Source organism: Berghia stephanieae, chromosome 4 (assembly GCF_034508935.2).
Source record: "Berghia stephanieae isolate SIO BIC M18660-M18661 chromosome 4, UCSD_Bste_1.3, whole genome shotgun sequence".
Lineage (NCBI taxonomy): Eukaryota > Metazoa > Mollusca > Gastropoda > Nudibranchia > Aeolidiidae > Berghia > Berghia stephanieae.
The window spans coordinates 86,517,288-86,534,227 of record NC_088363.1 but is presented as its reverse complement, the minus strand read 5'-3'; the positions used below and the strand labels follow the sequence as shown (position 1 = coordinate 86,534,227).

General features: G+C 38.0%; 1 protein-coding gene across 1 annotated transcript in view; it reads right to left on the bottom strand.

Annotated features, from left to right (window-relative positions):
• Positions 1 to 342: 342 nt before the first annotated feature.
• LOC144971467 (uncharacterized) overlaps positions 343 to 16,940 on the bottom strand; it is a 29,465-nt gene continuing 12,867 nt past the window's right edge. Inside the window, exons 8-11 of the mRNA XM_078912411.1 lie at positions 15,760 to 15,969; positions 9,543 to 9,717; positions 7,099 to 7,200; positions 343 to 6,301 (exon numbers count right to left, since the gene is read on the bottom strand). Coding sequence (XP_078768537.1) covers positions 5,731 to 6,301; positions 7,099 to 7,200; positions 9,543 to 9,717; positions 15,760 to 15,969 — 1,058 coding nt within the window. The 3' untranslated portion in view covers positions 343 to 5,730. The remainder of the gene's footprint in view (positions 6,302 to 7,098; positions 7,201 to 9,542; positions 9,718 to 15,759; positions 15,970 to 16,940) is intronic.

Below are 16,940 nucleotides of genomic sequence, written 5' to 3'. Positions count from 1 at the left end.
ATTGTATATTACATTTATATTGATGATGTATTGATGCCCTTTTATGCTCTTAATTGTTTTTGATACTTTAGTTGAATTGTATTTTTTTTCTCTTTTTTTAGAGCGCTTTGAGGTTTCGACGAAAGGCGCTATATAAATATGCTTATTATTATTATTATTATTATTATTATATAATAGGTTGATGTAACAATTTAGTGCTTGGGGATAATATACGTATGATAATACACATTGTTGTGTATCACTTAAAAATTGGTTTGTTTAGTTTTTTTTTTATCTCGATAAGACAGAAATAAACATCACAGAAATGTGAAAAATAAAATAGAAATAGAAGCAAGGCCATCAACAATTTCAATAGATTATTTATTCACTCAAGGACACAAACTGAATATATACATATATAGGGTGGATCACCCGGTGAAGGACGATAAGGGTTTAAAATCTGCAAAGGGGCACGTCAAACCATCGATCATCTGGTCCTGCAATGCCCAGTAACAAAATTAGAAGGGGGTACGAAACAATCTTTGAAGCCAGAGATGACCTGACATCATGGATCGACAAACATAATCTGGAGGTGTAGCCATACGCTACTACTACTAGGGTTTAAAAGAAAAGTTGTGAAATTGTTTCACTGCTACATCCTACTCCTGCCTCTTATTTTTAAAAGGCTTACACGATGCTGTAATAAAAAAAGTCGTGACGTCACACCTTCTACTTTTCCAGTTCCAAAATCATTGGAAGTGTGTATGTAACAAGTGCTTCAGAGGACTGAACATGAATAGGTTACAAATTGAATCATAAGATGGACAAAACTATTTCAGTAGTCGGATGTAAAGGCAGATTCTAAGGATTACGGGATGTAAAAGAGCGAGGACGGATGATTCTTTATTAACGACCAGCTTACATTTAGACTAGAAAATAAAATGCCATCACTCTGAAACCAGAAGATAATTTGTTTGTTTGTTTAAAAGGGTTTTACGGTGCTTGCAACACATTAAGGTCATATCAGCGCCAGTAAAAAGGAAGAAAATGGGATAATAAAAAGGTCTAGAATTACAATTAAAGCATCCAAGAATAAGGCAGACAAAGGGGAATTGGTTAAAATAGGGAACAGAAGTAGATTCCAAGAGCACGCTATCGCTATCAGTGTACTCAGTCTGATATCACCTGAGTCTCACCCAGTCACCAGCACAAGATCCCACGAAGAGGAATACACTAAAATGTTTACAAATCATATGCTAAAAAAAATTAATGAATAATAATAATAACAGTACATAACAGAGATGATTTACAAGGAAAAAAATATCATCTCCTAAAACTATAACTATTAACTATACATTCGACTGTTTCCCTCCCAGCCAAGGACTCCGGCCAGGGTCAGGACAAAACCAAAGCAATTGAAAAACAGGTACAGGGGGATAAAAGACACAGCAAGTACCTCCCTGCCCACTATGGGAGCCAGCTTATATTTAGACTAGAAAACAAGATGCCATCACTATCAAACCAGAAGATAATTTACACAAGGTATGCATTCAGTTCTCTGGAGATAGGAACCAGTTTTTTGGCATCAAACATTTGTTCCCTAAGGTAATTTTGGCACCAGGGGGAAAAAAAGGATGATGGGTTGGTTAAAATCTTATAGAGTTGCACCTACAAATAGCTTAAAAGACAAAGATGGACAAAAAAACAAACCAAAAGCAAACAGGGAGTAAAAGTGTGTTCCATGAGCATCTGTCCCCTTGTCTAGTATGAAACACGTCTATAAACAAAGAGTGCCTAAGTGAGCCTTCTTCAGAAGACAAGACAAAACATGGAAAAGATCATGAGAGAAATCACATCTAAATATTTCCTCTTTTACTTTTGCTATTAGAATTAGAATGCATTATTTTTCTTAACATCTTTTGCGCATTTTGTCTACTGCTGAAGAAAGTCAAGGCCCAAAACGGCGTTTGTGTTGTATTGTTTCGATGCATGTAGTTTGTTGTAGGCCACATTTACTATTAATATTTTTTTTAATCAAGCAGAAAATCCCCCCCCCCCCCCCCAACACACACACATGGGGATACACTCAAATGGTTATTAACATTTCATTAATCATACTATAGGGATTGAAAAGGGAGAAAAACATCATCTCTCATTTTTTTAAAAAAGAAACACCAATCAGCAAAACACTCCAGGCAGGACCCTTAAATAGCCAAATGATCACGTTTTAGAACAAAAACGCAAAGAATTTTGGGAAGGTCAAGTCACGTGATATTCCGGGTAAGTAGACTGGTAAAGGTGGACTGCCTAATGTAGCACCTCCAACCACCCCCCCCCCTCCCCTATCAATATCGCTCAAGGAGAGGGGGTCAGCATGGTAAGAGAGTAATGCCATTAGGTGTACTTTTAGGAGACACTTGATGGTAGTAATATGTACGAGAACACAAAGGGATACTCATAAATCATTTGACTCATGATAATGGGGACAAGTTTTAATACCCTTTTTAAGATCTTTATCTTACAGCAGGAATGCTCCCTACCTTACATTTACACTTACACAACACCCATGTGATGCTCCCTAATTTGTCACTTTGATATTTTCAAAATAAAAATGTCCTTGTTTTCGTCCACTCGTGTTCAATGTTGTTTTGTGGTGCATTGAGGGTTCACAGAGGAAACACGTACTGACGTACTCTTGTGAAGAACATAAGCAGCAGTCCCAGCTATGGGGTAACATCTGTGGTGTAATGGTAGCACGTCTGACGGTAATCAGGAGGTCTGAGCGTTGATCATTAGTCACCAGTCCAGGTAAGCTGTTTTAGTTTGGGAGGGAGTTTTTTCTTGTTTTTTTTCTATCTTTCACCAGTGCCCGTTCCCTAATTTGTCATGTTGACTCAATACTGTTTTCTAGTTTAGATCCTATTGTAAGTATAGTAAGCAACCCTGAATGTCTATTTAATACACACATATACAAACACATACACACACAAACACATACACACACGTGACTATAATATAAAATTATTATCAAAATGACTACAAAATATATAGCTGAAGCTAACAAAATTCAAATGCTATTCGTATCAGATAATCACATTCATCTTGAATCACAGAAATAAACATACATCAACATAATATTACGCTTGAACGCTGTTGGTGATTTTTTTTATGGAAGTCCTACGTTTGATGGATTATACAGAGAATTTTTGCTTTTTAGTACTTTCATTATGGTATCACCATTAACCAAAACATTTTTATAAACTCATGTATGCATCAGATTATTTTCATTATGCTGTTTAGAAATAATATGACATTATTTATGAATAACAAAATCCATTCAAAACTGAAAAAAAGTCTGGTTTGTTTTGAATATATGTTTTTAATGTTTTTTACAGCACTTGCATCACTTTGATATGATATCATTTCTGCACCAGTAAAAAGGAAGTGGGTGGTGGGATTGTTAAAAACTTCTAGATTTACAATTAAAAGCAACAGAGAAAAAGTAAGACAATCAAGGGGATTGAATCAAGTAGGGTGAAGAAGTAGATTCCAAGAGCAAACCAGTAAGATTTATTTAAGATCATCTACTAGTCCCATCCAGACACAAGCACAGGGTCCCACTATTACAGGTCGCTACACACACCTTTGCCTGTCATTTTGAAAAGCCCAGAATAATGACACCCCTGGATAATGACATAATTTCCCCAATCTCAGGCGATGTCCTAATCTAGTGGTTGCACTGTATACAATGTCAAATTGTAAGACAATTCAGCACTCATTCCCTCTAGAAAAATTCATACACCGATTTAGGTATAAATTTAAAAAATAATATTTTAACTGAGCTTTTATATAGAGCAATAGCCACTAAATGTGCTCAGAGAGCTTTACAAGGGGTCCCTGAACAATAGCAACACTTAACATTTAGGACGGAACATGACGCCTGTTAGGCAATATTACAATTTTTCGGACAGAGACAACGCTGTTGACGACCATGTACTCATTTTACACCTGAGTACGGTGAGAGAATGTGAGTAAATAACCTTTTCCAATTACTCAACTATGCGCTGAGCAAGGCTCGAACCCAGGACCTTCCAATCCGAAAGCGAGTATCTTACCACTAGACCACATGGCCGCACAGCAGAGGACAGTTAAAACATCTGGCCCAAAGAAATGACAATAAAATTATACTTAGAAATGTAATAAAAAGTTTTTAAAAAAAAAAAAGATTTTTACAAAACCATATCTTTGTATAAAAAAAGACCTTTGCGGTTAGTGTAGTGACAAATTTTAAATTTCTATGATTAAAAATTTAAAAAGTATGTTATATTTCAAGATGCTGATAATTACAAGTTGTGTACATTTTTACAGAGAAAACAAGTTTTCAACACAGAAAAACTTAGGATCACTGCTGTCTATACTGCCATACTCTGAAAAATCATATTTTAAAAATTTGGCCAGAAAAACTGTCCTTCAAATTGAAGTCACAGGTTTGAGAGATTTTTGATAAGATGGGAGTCATTTTAATTGATCAATATTTGAATGGCTAATTTCTGTATTTTGTTTTGTTTGTTTTTAAGGGTTTTACGGCACTTGCAACACATTAAGGTCATATCAGCGCCAGTAAAAAAGAAGAAAACGGGATAGTAAAAAGTTCTAGAATTACAATTAAAGCACCCAAGAAAAAGTAAGAGATAGGGGAACTGGGAACAAATAGGGATCAAATGTAGATTCCAAGAACATACCACCAAGGTACTTAGTTTGAGATCACCTATAAGACTCATCCGGACACAAGCACAAAATCCAACAAAGAGGAATACACTCAACAATTGCTTACATTATACATTCAAAATAACAAATATAATAATACATAGCAGAGAGATGATTTACAAGGAAAAAAATATCATCTCCCAAAACAATAACATTTGACTGTTTCCCTCGCAGCCAGGACCAGGACAAAACCAAGTAATCTCATTCCAAGATAAAGACAGAAAGCATGTTGGAAAATAAATATAGGGGGATAGAGGACACAGTATGTACCTCCCTGCCCACTATGGGAAGTCAGGAACCCCACCCAGCTGTATTCCTTAGGATGGCATGACGGTAGGAAGTATACCATAGGACAGATAAACCAAACATTCTTACCCCATTGCACTAAACAGCTAGTAAATAGCCAATGGTAATTTAAAGGTTTAGACTTGGCACTACAATGAGAAAAGTTTGCAACATCTGAAACCTTTCCTTTTTGAGCACGCACTTAACGTGTTATTTCAACATGAAAATGCTTTAGAATTACCCTTATTGTTAGTATGATAATTTCCATTCAGGATCAATAAAGTATATCATATCTTATCTTATCTTATATTCATCAATACATCAAAGGTGTAAACTACAATTATCAATGTGGTAGGTGGACAAATTGAATTGTGATTTTAAAATTGTGACATTTCTTTAATTGTAAATAAATAAAAAATGTTTTAAAAACATATAAGAATAATCAAATTTCATTAATGATTTTCATTAAAGATGGAAATTTAAAAAAAAAAATATATATTTTTTAAAAATCCAAAAATTGGCCAAATCTGCAATTCCGAATTCAAACGGAATCAGTGGCAGTTCAATTATACCAATTAATCAAACAATCCTTGGGTTCAATGACTTAATGTCACATATGTACTAGAATCAACTATCTAACATGATAATAGTTTCAAAATATTGGTATTGCTTTAGTATTTGCAATCACATTTAAATGGCTCACCATAAGCTAATATCATTTTGATGATAGAAAAGAATGTATGGCGTGCCCAGCAGCGCAGCACTTTTATCCTCTAACATTCTATCCAAAAACTCTTCCTCTTCAAAGACGCGAATAGATTCATCATCGCATTCAAGCCACCATGCCTTTTCATTTCTTCTTTCCCCATCTTCCTCCATTCCAGTCACTAGTGCATTCTGACCACATTTAGAAGCCATGCTAGCTAGCTCTTCGCTGGCTTCGTATTTTTTGTCCGGTTGTTTTGAATTATACATAAAAGAATTGTTTGCAATGTCTTCAACTGTATCTCCTACAAGGCTAGTCGTGGCTGATGATGTGTTGTTATTATTGGCAATATCAGGACTACCATTCAGTATTGGTAATGATGACTGAGGGAAAGTGGTCGGGGAAGATGGCGGTGACAAGCCTGGATGGTGACTGTTGGTGTCCTCCTCATTCATATAACTGTACAATTGCTTGTTAAATGATGATGTTACTTTCACATAGGACCTATAATGGCCCCGCAGAATGCTGGATCCTGAATGAGTTACGACAGCATACAATGAGTATCTGAGGAGAAAGATGTGATGGAAGTCATCATATAGGCAAAAACTATAGTCAACAAAAGTACCCCAAAAAAAAACGTAATATTCATATAATGTGGGCTCCTATCATCGACAAGAACAATTTAAAACAAAAAAAAAATGCAGATAAAATGTGGCACAGTCACAACTTCCTGAATTATGTGATTGAATCACAGGCCCATCCTCTCAAAAAAAACCAAAAAAAACCCCCAAAAAACAACTGCCACTACAACTGCTACTCCTTCTACTACTACTACAACTACTACTTCTACTAATACAACTACTACTGCCACTTTTACTACTACTACTACTACTTATACTACTACCACTACTACTACTAAGGGAGAAAGCATATGAATGAGTCAGCACTAAAGGCTTTTTTCATCCTAACAATAATAAAAAAATTTCAAGCAGGCAGTTTCACACGGCCATGTGAATGCACCCATTTAAAAAGCTGATCAACATTATGTAAAAATTTGAAAAGTATCATCTGCTATACCACAAAACAAAAGCAGCAATATTCAATGAAATCATCATACTATTTGATTCTTTGTGCTATATAGAAGATTATATATTCATATCACTTCATGATGTTTTTTGTTTTTTTAATAACTGCAGGCAATTGCAGCGATAGGCATCGTTTAGTCCTTAAATTTTGACCATCTCATACTAACATCTCTTACAACAATGAAACCCTCAAATATAAAGTCTCGGCAAAAGGGTTCTCAAAACAGGATCTTGATGAGTTTGTTGTAAGACATGTATTGGGTTGAAAAAAATTACCTGTGTTCGCAATCAAAACCTTTGCATTTTGGCAATAAACAGGGAAGATGCTGTGGCACAGATACATGGTCGCTAATTTTTGACACATATCCAGTTAAAGATCTGAAAGGGTAATAATAGACAATGATAAATGTTTGGTTTAATTTTAGAAATTGAAAACAGCCTTTCAACACTTTTTAGGTAACTTTAGTACTAAAGGAAAGTAAAATGGTAGCATATACTATTAGAGATCAAGATCCATTCTTTGTAAACAATTCCTCTGTGTCTTTCTTAGAAAGCGAGCACAAAGGGGAATGGTTTACATACAATGGGTTAGATTGTAAGCAGCAATCTACCCACGTTTTTTAAGCTTGAGGCCACCTTAAGTATTATGCAGTGTCTGGCGTGAGATGCCAAAAGGAAAGGGAGATGCTTAAAAAAATGATTTGAAGTGGAGTGGAAGAAAAAATATCATTTCTCACCACAATGAATAAGTACACTGAAATCCAACTGCCATATTCAGATTCGACTGCCTCTCACTTGGAAAAGACAGAGTCTAAGCAAAACCATATTATGGTCTCATTTCAGGACAAGAACAGAAAGCCACAAGATAAAGATTTTGAGCATTTATATAGCGCAATATCCACTAAATGTGCTCAAGCACTTTACAAGGGGTCCCCGAGTCAACACTTAATATGCAGGACAAGACATGATGCCTGTGAGGCAAAAGTTCAATTTTTTACGATAGATGATAACATGCTGTTTACTGCGAGGTACTCATTTTACATAAGAGTATAATGAGAGAATGTGAGTAAAGACCCTTGGACCTTCCAATCTGAAAACGAGTGTCATACCACCTGACCACACAGCCGCACATAGAAACATACATAGAGATAGAACACCATACCAGAAAAATCCACCACCCACCACCCCCTAAATAGGACGATACCTGATGATTAATCTTACTGTATTAGTATGAGTTTAATTAACCATGTTCAAAACTGTCATGTCCAATAATACATCATTTGAGAAGTCAGAAAACAAAAATTATTTTGTAATTTTGATTCAAAGTAACATCGTACAAACATTACAAAGCCTATTTTTCTATCAAATATCAAATGAATATTTTATTGATTTTTTTTTTCAAAAATGTGTTTCCTGTAGGAAAAAAAAAAAGGAAAAGATTAAAATTTCGTCTAAGCATAAATTAAATTTAAAAAAAAATGGCTCAAACTTCAAAAAGCCAATCTTGTGGCTACAAATCAAATCCAATCCAATAATATTCATACAGCTGGAGTATTGAAGGTGAATGTGAATTTTTTACATGTGAGTGATTCGTAAAACTGTCCTATTTCCTACATCAAATATGTTGCTCAATAATCAGGTCTGCAGTTATTACCAAATTAAAGATAAGTGGATAAATTCTGATAATTTTAATATCGTGGTCATTTATGAGAGACTGCAGATCACAATATGAAAGAGGGAGACTTGATAACTAGTCTCAAAATTGAAAAAAAAAAAAAAAAAAAGAGGACATAACTGAATGGTTAATAAAATTTTGCATTCATTATGGTCTTTTGTTTGTTTGTTTTTAAGGTGCTTGCAAAACATTAAGGTCATACCAGCGCCAGTAAAAAGGAAGTAAATGAGATAGTAAAAAGTTCTAGAATTACAATTAAAGCACCCAAGAAAAGGTCAGACAAAGGGGAATTGGTTAAAAAAAGAAACAGATATAGATTCCAAGAGCACACTATCAAATTACTTAATTTGAGACAACTAAAAGTCTCATCCAGACACAAGCACAGGTCCCCACTAAGAGGAATACACTCAAATGTTTCACAAATCATATATAATATAAAGAAAACATAATATAGTGCCTAACAGAGAGATGATTTACAAATAAACAAATATCATCTCCCAAAACTAACTATACATTTGACTGTTTCCCTCTCAGCCAAGGACTCCGGCCAGGGTCAGGACAAAACGAAGTAATCTCATTCCAAAACAAAGACAGAAAGCAAGTTGGAAAACAGATATAGGGGGATAGAAGACATAGCAAGTACCTCCCTGCCCACTATGGAAGGTCAGGAACCCCACCCAGTCATTATGGTCTTTAACTTTATGATCACACAGTAATATATCGAAGATCCAGCTTTTGCAACAGGTTATCTATAACACATTACTAATGTTCTTATCTACTTAAATTCATTTTGAAATTTATAAGTATATCTCAAAGAGGTTATATCTTCAAATAAACATTCGTATAAACCATATCACAACCAGTAGTTTGGTCATCAACATGAGCTGAGTACCCATACTTCCATATAAAAAGAAAATATGAACAAAATTTTCTAATTGCATATGTAATACTTTTTGAGATATTAGTAATTAACACTAGGTGCATGGGAATATATCCCTCGTTGGAATTCTACCGTCATAATAAAGAAAGTGAAATTTAAACATACCCAAGACCAGCATCAAATCTGTTTAGGTGAACAGCCAGCACTTTAGGAAGATCTTGGAAGAAACAGAATCGCTCAGCTTCTACAAGAGCAAAGCACTGATCACAGAAATATTTGTTATCCTTGCACAGGCGCTCCCGAGTTGATAAGGATTTGAGCAACTTAAATACACAGCTGTCTGAAAAGGTGATAAAAAAAACAATAAATTCCTTTTTTCACAGGTTCACAGCATTTCCAACACTTTTGACTCATTTTAGCACCAGTAAAAAAGAAAAAAAGAAAGGTAATGGGACAATTATTAAAAGACAATAATGACAATAGCTGCACTTAAAACAGACCTGCCAACCCTTCATATTCCAAAAGTGGAATCAGAATGTGAGAAAATAGGAATTTGAGTACGAAATTGGGATCTTTTAACAATGAATAATATCAAAATTACCACCACCTTTGCCACCAAACATATTGTTATGGTGTATTGTTATTATTGAGTTATTGCCCTTTGCAATAACTAATAATTTACTTCCATGAATAATACACTTAATTACATTTAGTTATTTCTAAATAATGTCACAATTGAATATATTAATAGAATACATTACATTCGTATCATAAGTTAACTACACTTGTGCATTGACGTTATATTACATAACGTATATTTCTGTTTATGTATATTTCTATACTGCATGTTTAATATTACTAAGTCTGTGATATATTATGATTTAAAATACTTGAATAAATAATTACTTGATGATTGGCAACCAAGGAGCGTCTTCCCTGTCAGTTATTTTATGTACTGCGGTTGGTACATAACAGTGGCGACGAGGATTCCAGCTGTGGGTCACATGAAATCACAGTCCTTTTAAAGGACTGCCAACCCACGAAGAGGACTGCTTGCCCTGCCTCCGGACGAAGAAGGACGAGCCCTGCCCTGCCCTACCTCCGGACGAAGAAGGACGAGCCTTGCCCTGGTCTCCCTCCGGACGAAGAAGGACGAGCCTTGCCCTGCCCTACCTCCGGACGAAGAAGGACGAGCCTTGCCCTGGTCTGCCTCCGGACGAAGGAAGAGCGTGTGAAGGGGACTGTCCGCCCACCTTGACCAGCCTGCCGTGTCGTTCCAGACGAGCGAGGGGGACCTGCCTGCCTTGCCGTGCCAGACGAGCGAGGGGGACCTGCCTGCCCTGCCGTGCCAGACGAGCGAGGGGGACCTGCCTGCCCTGCCGTGCCAGACGAGCGAGGGGACCTGCCTGCCCTGCCGTGCCAGACGAGCGAGGGAGACCTGCCTGCCCTGCCGTGCCAGACGAGCGAGGGGGACCTGCCTGCCTTGCCGTGCCAGACGAGCGAGGGGACCTGCCTGCCTTGCAGTACAGACGAGCGAGGGGGACCTGCCTGCCTTGCCGTGCCAGACGAGCGAGGGGGACCTGCCTGCCTTGCCGTGCCAGGCGAGCGAGGGAGAGGACGTGACTGCTCTGCCGTGTCAGACGTGCGAAGAGAACCTGCCGTGACCTACTTATCTTGCTGTATCGGACAGCAAGGACAACTTACCAGCGGAGTCGGACGTGTATGTACAGCGACGTTTCGACTTGCTGAGAGGGAAGACCGCCCATTGGCTGTTTTCGAAGAATCATCAGGACGTGACTGTCAGTCGTGACAGCCGTGGAAGAATCATCAGGACGTGACTGTCAGTCGTGACAGCCGTGGAAGAATCATCAGGACGTGACTGTCAGTCGTGACAGACGTGGAAGAATCATCAGGACGTGACTGTCAGTCGTGACAGACGTGGAAGAATCATCAGGACGTGACTGTCAGTCGTGACAGCCATGGAAGAATCATCAGGACGTGACTGTTAGTCGTGACAGACGTGGAAGAATCATCAGGACGTGACTGTCAGTCGTGACAGACGTGGAAGAATCATCAGGACGTGACTGTCAGTCGTGACAGACGTGGAAGAATCATCAGGACGTGATTGCCTGTCGTGACAGACGTGCGAGGAGTACCTGCCGTGTCGGACGGGTGACGTACTTTTGCTGTATCGGACAGCACGGAAAACCAACTAGCGGAGCGACGTATCGGCCTGCTGATCGTTCATTGGCTGCTTTGGACGTATCGTCATGACTACACGAGCAGCATGGACCACCGAGGAGCTCGTTGGGCTATTGCGTGATCAGATGGCCCAACAACAACAGCAGATGGAGTTGCAGCGTCAACAGATGGAAACGTTAATGGCCTTGGTGATGGATCGTCCCAAGTCGTCAGTGACCAACACCAGGTTCTGCGAGTTCGATTCAAACGCAGAGCTGTGGACGGACTATTGGTCACGTTTCCAGACGTTCGTAAAGGCCAACTCCATTCCATCGGACAGGATTGCGGAGATTTTTCTCACCAACCAATCGTGTGCCATCTTCAAACTGCTGGCAAACCTGGCTTCACAGAGCGTTCCTCCCAAGGACGTCAACGAATTATCGATGGATGAGATCGAGCAGCACATGGTTGACCATTTCAACCCCAAAAGATTCGTTGTTCGGGAACGTTACAAATTCTGGACACGAACAGAAAGGAAGCCAGGAGAGACTGTCCACGAGTTAGCTGCCAGAATTCGGCAAGAGGCAGCTACATGTGATTTTGGCTCGATCAAAGACCCGTTGGACGAGGCGATGACTCGATTCGTTTGCTCGATCAAACAGCGAGGCGACCATCAAAGCCTTGTTCAAAGTAAGGGACGACGAGCTGACGTTCAATCGAGCCATTCAGATCGCCGCGGAAGTGGAGGAGGCTAGAAAAGTTGCCAGAGAGACGGTCGGCACATCAAATGCCGATGTGTTTAAGTTCCAGCCCAATCGAAATCCGGCTCGTAAGCTCCCCACGGCGAATAACGAACCGTCTCCAGAGATCAGCCGCCAATCAAAATCAGCGGAGAACGGGAACCAGAAAACCCGGTGCTACCGGTGCATCGGGAACCACTCGAGTGATGTCTGTCGATACAAGGAAGCCCTTTGCCACCACTGCGGCATTAAGGGCCACATAAAGTCTGCCTGTCGGAAGAGAAGTCAACATCAACGAGTAAAGACGGTGACAAAGGTCAAATGGAATTCGGCCCGACCTTTGCCTCCAAAACAGCCATGGATTATGCCCGACAAACCATGGGAACGTGTCCATATCGACCACGCCGTGAATTTCAAAGGACACAACTGGCTCGTGATGGTGGATGAATACTCCAAATATCCGTGTGTCCACCAGATGACATCCATCACCACGAAGGCGACACTTCAAAAGTTGGACGAGGATTTTGCGCATTTTGGCTACCCGCATACCATCGTCACTGATAATGCGCAGTGCTTCTCGTCAGCTGAGTTTGCCAGTTTCTGTGAGAGCCGGGTATTCAACACCTACAAGGAGCCCCGTATCATCCAGAGACCAACGGTGCAGCTGAGAGACTGGTACAGTCATTTAAAAAGTCGCTTAGGAAGTCCAGCCTCAGTACCAGTGAGGCCTTACACGAGTTCTTGATCCAGTACCGGAGAACTCCCCTGTGCAGTGGCTATAGCCCAAGCGAACTTCTGATTGGTCGACAGATACGGGCGAAGATAGATGTGCTCCTGCCTCAAAGCCGTGTAAATCTTCGCTCGTCTAGGAAAACTAAGTTCACAGTGAACAGCCAGTGCTATGCCCTGTCTTTTCAGAGGGGGCGTAGGGACAAGTGGGTGCCAGCGATTGTAGCATCAGTGATTGGAAACCGAATGTTCGATGTGAAAATCGTGCCGGATGGTCCTACTTTGAGAAGACACGTCGACCAACTGCGCACACGCCACAGTAGTTAACATAGTGGTTATATTATAATTGTGACAACGAGACTAACGTTCTTGTAACAGATTATTCCAGTGCATGGACTGTCAAATGGACTTGATATAGTGTATGTGATCGCCGGACATTTGAAATAGTATTGTTCGTACGGACTTTTAAATGTTAATCGCAACGGCGGTCTTCTGGATGTGTAACATAGAATTTCAAATTAACTTTGAAATAGTGTTTTAAGCGGACTGTTACATCATGTGTGTCTATGTTAATATTTTGATGGTTAAACCTTTAGTATCCTTCAGGCTAGAAGGGAGGTGTTATGGTGTATTGTTATTATTGAGTTATTGCCCTTTGCAATAACTAATAATTTACTTCCATGAATAATACACTAATTACATTTTAGTTATTTCTAAATAATGTCACAATTGAATATATTAATAGAATACATTACATTCGTATCATAAGTTAACTACACTTGTGCATTGACGTTATATTACATAACGTATATTTCTGTTTATGTATATTTCTATACTGCATGTTTAATATTACTAAGTCTGTGATATATTATGATTTAAAATACTTGAATAAATAATTACTTGATGATTGGCAACCAAGGAGCGTCTTCCCTGTCAGTTATTTTATGTACTGCGGTTGGTACATAACACATATTAAGACAGTATTTGGGCACGGCTGACAACACTACATATCTTATGTATTGATTTGGTAATGGAATGGGGAAGGGGGAAAGGAGTACAGTTAATTCTCCTACTTAGCTCCCTTTTGGCAATCATAAGTTAAATTTTTTTTTTAAATCACCTTTTTAATTTTTAACCCTCCCCCCACCCCCACCCTTTTTCCATTGTTTTCTTCTTACCATTATCATTATTTTTGAAAATCGGAATTTTAGAGACAGCAGAATAGTGGAAGAGGAAAAGGAAGAATGAAAATAGGAATGATTCCGCCAAAAAGTGGAAGGGTTCACAGTTATGTTAAAAGCATCCAAGAGAAAGTAATACAAACAAAGAAACAGGCTGAGTAAATGATCAATGTGTCTAATTAGAACTGCTTCAAAGTCCCATTCACACTGAAGCACATATCCTACTGAAGCACATATCCTACTGAAGCACATATCCTACTGAAGCACATATCCTACTGAAGCACATATCCTACTGAAGCACATACCCTACCAGGATACATTGATCGACATGGTTCTTACTTTTATTTGCTTGTCTAAAATGTTATGTTCCATTCTTTGCTACATTTAACATTACAAAATGATAGATGAAAGAGATTGTGATACCCCATCTCATAACGTCACATTCATATAGAATTGTCACTACAAAACACCTATATCTGGAAAGTGAATCAAGTACACATGAATCCTTTTCCAAAGTAATCAACAACATATCATACAATTTTAATCAACGTGGCATGCTTTGATAAAAACAAATCAACCATTGCATCTTTACCTCATTCTCATAAACATTTGCTGCTCACCAAATAGTTAAATTATAATATATTACCTTATATCAAAGAGAATGGGTGGTGATAAACTCAATGAATTGTTAATTAACTGACTTTTCTGTTCATTTGAAGACCTAGGATGACTCTATTCTTGCTATTTTCAATGGGAAATTCATGTTTTTGATTACTTCAAAAGAAAAAAGTCTTAAAACATTTGCTGAAGCTCTGAAATTGTTCAAAATTAACCGGTATGCATTTTGACAAACCAGGTGAAATCATATAGAAAAAATCTGTCAAAGTCAGATCATTTCGAAAGTGCCATTCCAAATACTGGCCTCTACTGTAGTAATAGTCGTCATCATCATAATAACTAATGGCTATATGTTATACATTTAAAAAATATGTGAAAATAAACAGTTATACAAAATTGTCCATAGTTTTGATCAAATCGATCACAATACACTTTATTGGTACCCCATGAAAAAATATATTGCTTATACTTATGATGTAAATGACGAACATAGTTATAATCATATCTGGAAACTTTTGACCTGAACCTTTCTTTTTTTTTTACACTGTATTTAAAGGAGGTAAAGTTACATACAACAATTAACTACAAAAGTTACAGATTAAAATTAACCCTCTCCTGACCAGCCATTTTCAGAATTTTCCCCAAAACTTCACCCCCACCCAAAACAAAAACAGACATTTCTTACTCAAACAGAAAAGCAACAAACACATTCTATACATAATATTGTTCGATAACATTAGCTCTATTACAAAATGTGAAGCTTTTATAGCTATAGCAAAAACAAATGAAATCTGGATGAGAAAAGTGACTGTCGCATCGTAACAAATGTGACGATTTTCCAATAGGCGGTAAGGGAGGATTAAAGAGCCATAATGTTTACTTCAATAGTGGAACTTTACCATTGCACATCGGAACAAACTTTGTATTTCTTACCTGTGCCCTTGTCCTTAGAATCCTCATCCTCATCACTACTTTCATTGTTATCGTGGCTGGAGAGTATCCTGACTGGAATGCTAACATCCAAAAAATTCTCAGATCGGTTACTGGCCTTTTCACATTCACAGCAGGAGGTGCGGTGACCCATGACTCCACCAAAAAGACCTTGCACTAGTTTTTGCCTTGGTTTATCAGCTATGGTGTTATCTTAAAAATGTAAGAAAAGGTTATCATTATGTGGCTGTGATAAAACAATATTTTGGGTATTTCATATGGACAACATGGAGAAACACAACTGCTGAACTATGGATTTTTAGGAAAATTAATCGCAAATTTTTTTGCAAAATTTTTGCAAATTTTCCTGTTTAAGCTTGCAAAATCTGGGATTTTTTTTTTTTTTGCAAAAAACCGCCATGTCAGACAACAGCAGGATTCTAATGGCCTCAACTGAAAAAGATGACTTGGACCAATAAATTTGCTAAAAAAATACCAGGGTCCTTGAGGAATAAGTCAAGCAAGCCAAGGACAAGAATGGAACAGAAAAATAATAAGCACAAAAAGACAGAGGAAGGTGAATATGTGACCCATTGCTTCAAAACGATATTGTGTCGGGACGGTTTGCGGAGTGAAAATTATATTTATAGCCATTAATATGAGGCCTGTGTCAACATTTTTTGTTTCATTTCAAATAAATGATATAAATTGCTCAGATGTCTCCACTCAAAACTTTGGAAAAATACACTGAAAAATGTTGCAATCTGTATTCGAATCCAAAAAAATATAATTTCCTGTTGTGCATGACATCTATGTAAATGACTTAAATTCTTCATCATCATGCACCTCATTCAATAGGTTGTTAATTGAATTATAGTTTTTATTGTATGACACGAGCAAATGCAGTTTACACACTATTCATCCGATCAAGTGGAGTGAGCAATGAAAATTACACTTATGTCATATTTATGTATCAGGATATGTGAAGACACTTGATTTACTCTTAATAACTTTGGCAGTAACTAGAGACATCCAAAGCGATGCCACCTAGACATATGTTGTTATCACCCTTTAACAAAGAGATTAGCCCCACATCTACCCCGTTACTGTGCACTCTGGATACATCGACATTGCTTAAATCAATTTAATTACCCAAGTTGAATTTCTACTCCCCCTTCTAAAAT